Source organism: Alosa pseudoharengus, unplaced genomic scaffold (assembly GCF_046254945.1).
Source record: "Alosa pseudoharengus isolate Yale_2024_CS ecotype anadromous, Long Island Sound unplaced genomic scaffold, YU_APseudo_1.1 YU_APseudo_1.1_scf_22, whole genome shotgun sequence".
NCBI lineage: Eukaryota > Metazoa > Chordata > Actinopteri > Clupeiformes > Clupeidae > Alosa > Alosa pseudoharengus.
In genome coordinates, this window is record NW_027468680.1 from 5,972,941 (window position 1) to 5,980,661 (window position 7,721).

Here is a 7,721-nt window from a genome sequence, read left to right on the forward strand (position 1 = left end):
AAACACACACACACACACACACAGAAAGACAGAAAGAGAGAGAGAAGCACACACACACACACACACACACACACACACACACACACACACACACACACACACAGAAAGACAGAAAGATAGAGAGAGAGAGAGAAGCACACACACACACACACACACACAGAAAGACAGAAAGATAGAGAGAGAGAGAGAAGCACACACACACACACACACACACACACACACACACACAGAAAGACAGAAAGAGAGAGAGAAGCACACACACACACACACACACACACACACACACACACACACAGAAAGACAGAAAGAGAGAGAGAGAGAGAGAGAGAGAGAGAGAGAAGCACACACACACAGAAAGACAGAAGTTCTCTGCTCACCTTCTCCTGCAGGCGGCCCAGCATGGCGGCGATGTGTGCGTCTCTCTTCTCCTTCTTGGCCTCCATCCTCTGCTCCAGCTTCTCCCGCGCCATCTTGATCTTGTTGTTGTGCTCCTCGATGGCCTTCTGGGCCACCTCCCTCTCGTGCTCACGCTTCTCCGCCAGCTGCTTCAGACGCTCAGCCTCCTGGCACTGGAGCAGGACAGGAAACACACACACAGCCACGTTACAATCACATTCAGACTCAAAATGTCAACCTGATCCCTGAGATTCGTGATTTGAGCAGCCAGACAATTATAGACCTCTGAGAGTTAAAGATGCTACTAAGAAAAATAAAGGTGAGATTGAGTGAGTGTTTGTATATGTGTTTGTTTTTATATACTGTATGTTTATGTACAGTAAGCTATATTTTAATATGTAGGTGTATGCATGCCTCAGAAGCAATCTATATTCTAAGAAAGCTGGTTTCTGATTTTCTCAAGAAACATTTTGAAATACACAGTAAATACTGTTAGATTTGCAATACCATGCTTCTGTAAAGGCTGTTACGTAACCTGGGCATTATTTGTTTGAAAACAAGCACTCAAGAATAGTCAAACTCCTTTTCATTTGCACTGAGTTTACTGACACCACATAGCCACATAACTTTACTTGACAGTGTCGACATAAGAGTGACATGACACTGTCATGAACGTGTCATAAACAAGTCATAAACGTTTATGACATAATGCTTCTGTTATTAAGTGACAATCGGTTTTTGTCATAACAAGTTAGGGTTAGGATTAGGGTTAGGTTTAGAGTTAGGGTTAGGGTTGGGGTTAGAATTAGGATTAGAGATTAGGGTTAGGGTTAGGGTTAGGGTTAGGTTTAGGTTTCATGTGTCATGACAGTGTCATGTGTTCATGACAGTGTCATGTCACTCTTATGTCGATACTGTCAAGTAAAGTGTTTCCGGCTAATGACTCTCTACTCCACCCTATAGGAGGGTAGTGGTAGTGCTCTGCTCTGATCTGCTCCCTTACCTTCCTCCTCTCCTCAGCGGCCTCCAGCTTCTTCTGGATGCCCTCCAGGGAGGGGTCCCTTCGGGGCGGGATGGTGGGCTGGAAGTCGTGGTTCCCTTCGAAGGATGGCGGCCTCAGGATGACCTCAAAGGCCTGGCCAGAGGCACGCTTGTTGAGCTCAATCACCTCCATGTCTTTGATGATGCACAGGTTGAGATCCACCACATCTGGTAGGGTAGTAACAGGAGGTTAGAATCTACTACAAGTACTGCATGATCCATTGAGTCTGTGTAACATGCTTGCATGGCTATTTTCCCTCCAGAAAAAAATTGTATTTTAAACATGAATCTCATTATGAACATTCATTTAAACAATTTGATTGTCATTTATTTGGTATAAGCTTTGCCAGAATTTGATCATCAACAAGCTAGAACATTGTGAGTTGTGCTAATTACAAAGATTTGAGTAGTGACTGACAGCACAAGCTGTGGTACCTTCTTTTGTTTTGGTAATCTTTTCTTGCGGCTGGGGCAGGATGCAGGAACAGAAGAGCGACACCAGGGGGAGCTCTCGCATCTTCTCTTTGTATGCTGTGAGGAGGAGAGAAGAACACAAAAGGCATGCTCAGCACCATGTGCTCCTCCCGGCTTTCTCTTTCTTTCCCCCATATCCCCCTCTCCCTCTCTCTCTCCATCTCTTGTGTTCATTCATTCGCTCTTTCTGTTGCTTTCTCTCACACAGTATTTCACATGCGACGCATGAACATATTTCAAATTCAACAACAGATCTCCCATGATCAGATACACATAAGCATTAACAAATATATATATAAAAAGACCATACCTGCTAGTGTCATTCTTCTTCAGTAAGATCACACTCTTCTGAAAGTCCTTTAATGTGTCTCACTGGGGTGATTCTGAAGGACAAACACACACACACAGCGTAGTGCTGCAGTTATACAGTACACACACTGATGCTGTTGTGCAAAACAAAATGTTAATAACAAAATCCATTGCATTAGTCTTCATCAGATGACTAAGACATGCAGCACTAATGCCTCGGTAGGTCATTCATACCTGCGCACGTCTGGGTAATTGCGGATCTATTTCTGTATCTGAGAGCCCTTCAAACGCTCACGATCAAACAGCAGAGACAAGGAGTGCAAGTGAGAGTGGGTCACGCACAGCCCAGCCACAGTATCCTCAGTGCCAGGGAGCATTAAGCCTGAGCTACTAATTATCAAATACCACTTTCATCCACCCACTGAACAACATCGCTCTCTCTCTCTATCTCTCTCTCTCTTTCTCTCTTTCTTTATATCTCTCTCTGGCCTTCTCTCTCTCAGGTATTATTTCTCCGTCCACCTCTTCTCTTTCTCTCTCATTCTCTCATTCTCATGTCTGCCTACACACTCCAACTGCTCCCACGGCCTGTTCTCCACACACACACACACACACACACACACACACACACACACACACACACACACACTTGTTCGGCTCGTTCATAGTCTCCCAGAGTGCTGTGCTGTTGTGGCCCACGCTTTCCCGCCTCTCCTCGTGCCTGCTGCGAGGCGTAGGCCCATTCACACGCTGCACACTGTGCCAACGCCGCCAACGACGCCCGCCTCTGCCGCTGAAGTTGTGAAAGCTGGACTTAAAACACACTTTCACTCTTCACTATGTGAGCTCAGACCTTCACTGTCTGCCCTCTTTCCTGTATACATGGTCTCATTTTTTTATTTTTTTTATCAAACTTAGGACATACTGCATGTGAAGTCCTTTTTCTGTACAAATGAAAAGAAGGTGCATCGGTCTATTCGGTGCTATTGTTGCACTTGTCTCCAATAGTAGTCCACAAAAGCTGTGCTGAAAATAAAACACAATTTTGTGATCTGTGAAGAGACTAGGGCAAACTAAACTAAATTAAACTCCACCACACTACACTCTTGTACACAATAGTTTCTGTCATCCACTCCACACATATCTTCAGACCAAACACAGCAGCACAATCAAACACAATAATAAAGTCAAACTAGCAGCTAGCCAATTGCTAAAAGGGAGCTATAGGCTAACCCACTACCAGTGAATTATGCTAAGCTAGGCTAACAGTGTCAGACTGGGCTATGGCACAGACAGAGAAGAGAAGCATATGCATCCTATTATCTATCTTATCTATCTATAAGGAAACTTTCCAAAAAGTGGGGCGTGTTCCTTTAAGTACGATTACTTCATGCACCACCACAGCGCCGCACCGAAGACAGCATGGTGGCAGGCTGGAGACACTGGCTTAGTTCTGGCCCAGGTGTGGCCCTGACCCGCCCGGTTCCCCTGCTCCTGCGCCCACCACTGATCAATACCTCCCATCCCAGAGGGCCAGCAATTTCATTACCCCTCTCTTTAAGTAAATGGGGGAACACATCACCCCCCCCACCCCACCCCACGCTCTCTCACTAGCACAAAGGAGTTTCTTTGTATTAAAAATGCATAAGTGCTTCCCAATGCAACATGCACATCAGGGAGGGGAGAAGAATCACGTCACTGTTTTTCTGCAACACCATGCACCATGATTTGAAGTTCATGGACTACAAAGTGCTGCCTGCATGTGTGCCGTTAAAGCCCAGTGCAGGTGATCTCTGGAACACCGTGTAATCAGCTGGTGTTGTGCTCTTGTGCCGCTGCACTCCTCTCCAGAGGCATTACGTTATCACAAGCGGAGACGCAGATCAGCGCAGCCGAGCTGGTGCAAACAACAACGCAGCAGCCCGTCTCCGGACAAACACAAACACAAACACCCCCAAAAGTATCATACACCAGTCCATAAAGACACATTATCTTATCAAAAGCTTTGCACTTGGCTCTCTGCATGCATCAGCTGTGACGAACAACACAACTGGATGGAATTCCCCTTAACCCAACCCAATAACCCAAGCTGCAAAACTATTGCAATCACTGCACATAGCAGAAAGCACTGTGTGCAAATAGAGAGCATGCACTGACTGAGAATGTAAAGTGAATGTAAAGTGTTTAGTGAGGAGTGCAGAGTGAATGCTGTGTGTTGCCTTACCTCTATCCGGAGAGACCCCACGGAGAGAGAGAGAGAGAGAGTAGTGAGGTGATGTGAGCTTCGAGGAGCTGTGTGTTGCTCAGTGACTGCCTGCTGCTGTTTGAGCCCCTCAGTAGCCCAGCATCAGCACCAACTCCAGCTCCTCATGCTGCATGACATCACCTTCCAGCCTTCCCATTGGCTGACAGGGATGCTGGCTCCTGATGGGCTAGAAGCCTTGAGAGTGCAGATGGGGGGTGGAGGAGGAGGAGGAGGGGCGGGGTGGGGGGATGGGGGGTGGTCGGGGGAGGGGGTGGTGGTTAACCCTTTCTCTGCCACTCTGTGTGGATGTAAAAAAAAAAGAGCAAGTGGGAAATGCCATAGCAACTGTGCAGACATGAGAGGATTAGTAGGATTACAAGAAACTCCTCTGGTTTAAAGACATAATTGGAAAAATCCTGCAAACAATGACTGTGTATTCTCTATGGCATTCCTCCTCTATTTGTATTCTCTTCTTTATATTTGTGTTTATTTATTTAATAGGGACAGTACTGATCATGCTCATTTCAATAAGCCATGTAAATGTATCGGATTTAGCCGGTTGATGTTTCTATTGTATTAGCAGACATTACTCTGTTGGGAAAGGGCTTTGATGGTGCTGCTGCAAAGCATGAACTACACCATCAGAAAGAGCACAGATATCGTTACCTCCCGGTCTGCTGTGTGTCTATTGCTTTCCAGCAGAGATGGGGAAACCCGTCTTCAGAAAGTAAACATTCTACCACATACGTATGTGTTCCAACCATTCAGTAAAAAACAGCTGATTCTTATTAGCTCCACTCCTCAGCCAGGCAGAGGAGGTTTTAGGTGCACAGGTATGACCAATGCATACTGTACAAGACTTTTACTTTCTGAAGCCAGGTTTCCCCGTCCCTGTTTGGTACACAGGCATGCAGGTGACCCCCATGGGCACACAGGTGACCCCCATGGCCACACAGGTGACCCCACGGGCACGCAGGTCACCCTATTCAAAGCTCACCTTCCCACATGACACCAAGCACAAGAGGATGAATCTGATTTTGTTGCCGTTTGTGAATGTGAGCATGTCACTAAACATTATTACACTCACACAACACACATGCACTAACACATGCACTCTTGAACCTAACATTGCAGAATAAAGAACCTATTCAACTGAACTGTAGCCTGTTCGGTCTTCTATTAGTGGCAGTCACTTGTGGCGTGTAACAGATATCTCTCTCCATTCATGAGCATGAGATCCGAACGTGTAAACCGTTTTAATCCTTTTGCTAATTTTTCTGCGGGAGGGAGGGAACAGGTTTCGACTGGCTGGTTCCTGAGGAGACAGGGCTCTGAAATGTCAGATCTGAATCAGTCAGCAGAGAGGGATCTATGTCTCATCTGTTGAGCAGGGGCCGCTAAAGCTCGCTCTCCCTCGCTAACTCTCCCTGTAGCCCAGCTGGGGGAGTGGGACTCTTGTCACGTCGCCAGTCGACTCACTGTTTGAACAGTCTGTCTGGGGCTCTTTAGAGGAGACCATCTGCTGCTCTGGTCTCTCGCCAGGTGTGCAGATCCTTCACCAAAGAGCCCTCGGAGGGCACCGTGTCAGAGCGCAGGCTATAAATATGAGTCTGATAGGGCCAAAACCCATATTCATTTATAAACTACCAAAATGCTGGCGATAGTTGCTACCTCGTAAACTTGGGAATGATCTGCAAAGGAAGGGCAGATTTTGAATGCATGATTGCTGTCAATTGTTACTAACGCAGAATTTACTTAGATTTAGATTAGATTAGATTAGATTCAACTTCATTGTCATTTAGCAGAGTACAGGTACAAAGCCAATGAAATGCAGTTGACATCCAACCAGAAGTGCAAAGAAGCATTAAGTACCAAGTGCAAGTAGAGTATGGTTGTGTAGACAATAGAGATTAATAATGTACAGTGTATAGTTGGATAAATACAGGATTTAAAACTGAACTGAAAAAAAATGTATAACATCTGATTTTCAGATATCAGTCAAGGAGACAGAGAAACATTTAGGCAACTCAGCACACTCAGTGAGAAAAACAACGAACAGCACATGACAGGACGGGGGCCCACACTTCCCATCAATGAGGAAAGCCGACCCACAATACGCCTGGAACACCCTAGCGGGAACCAGGGTTCTCTGCGGAACCGACTCTGTGGTCAGGGACAGTCTCTGTTGCGGAACTCTTGAGTGGCTGCTTTAACAGGAACACCACAGTAATTCTGGAACGTTGCTACATCTTCTAGAACACTCCGTGGAGTTTGCCATGCAGATAGCCACTGTGAAGGCTGCCGTGCTGGTTGTGAGTAATCAGTGGGTCTATAAGCTGACCGTCTCAGCCCACCTCCAGCACACACACACACACACACACACCCTCTAATCAGATGCAGTGTAAAAGCACAGGCTGTACGCCACCACACGATGTGTTCATGTGTAAGCTTGACACAGCAAACACTCACAGGACCAAATGCCAGAACTGGATTTAGAACAAGCTCTCTCTAGCTTGTATAGGGTGGGTCTGAGAGAGCATCTTCAGAAATGGCCTGTGGCAGTCTACAGACTGTCCCCAGTTTATCTGCAATATTCAGAAGTATTGTTCTCAGCTTTTAAATAACCAATGTGTTTAAATAACAATGTGAAAAGAGTTCCCTGTAGATCCTTCAGTACTTGAAGGAGCCCTCAGTGAACTTCCTTGAACTTTTTTCCAGTAGAGGCGAATGCAGATATTAGCTGTAGCGTTAGCATCGATCTTATGCAGGCAGCGGTGGTGGCAGGTCGCTTTAAGAGCTGCAGCATTGAATGTCCTCATTGGCGAAGGGCTAAGGGAAAACAGTCTCACTCCCACTACCCCTCCCTCATGCACACGCACACACACACAAGACACACGCGCACGCGCGCACACGCACGCACACACACACACACACACACACACACACACACACACACACACACACACACACACACACACACACACACACACACAAACACACACAGCCCTGCCCCCCAACTGACTCGTGCAGTCCTCATCCTCTATTCTGCTCAGGCAACCTAGATGATGTCATCCAGCTGTCTGCAGCCCTGAGCGTGTGTGTGTGTGTGTGTGTGTGTGTGTGTGTGGAGTGGGGGGGCTCCCACACTGACGCATTGAGACAAATGCGTAGCTAGCTCCTAGCTTAGCATCAGACAAAGATGAGGCACTGTTTGTCGCTGCAGAGGATGTCCTACTGCTGTTGCTGCTGCTGTTGT

General features: G+C 46.6%; 1 protein-coding gene across 1 annotated transcript in view; it reads right to left on the reverse strand.

The window, feature by feature from the left end:
• stmn4l (stathmin-like 4, like) overlaps window positions 1-1,978 on the reverse strand; it is a 2,461-nt gene extending 483 nt beyond the window's left edge. The window contains exons 1-3 of the mRNA XM_076299849.1: window positions 1,873-1,978; window positions 1,400-1,605; window positions 378-569 (exon numbers count right to left, since the gene is read on the reverse strand). Coding sequence (XP_076155964.1) covers window positions 378-569; window positions 1,400-1,605; window positions 1,873-1,954 — 480 coding nt within the window. The 5' untranslated portion in view covers window positions 1,955-1,978. The remainder of the gene's footprint in view (window positions 1-377; window positions 570-1,399; window positions 1,606-1,872) is intronic.
• Between the last annotated feature and the right edge of the window lie 5,743 nt (window positions 1,979-7,721).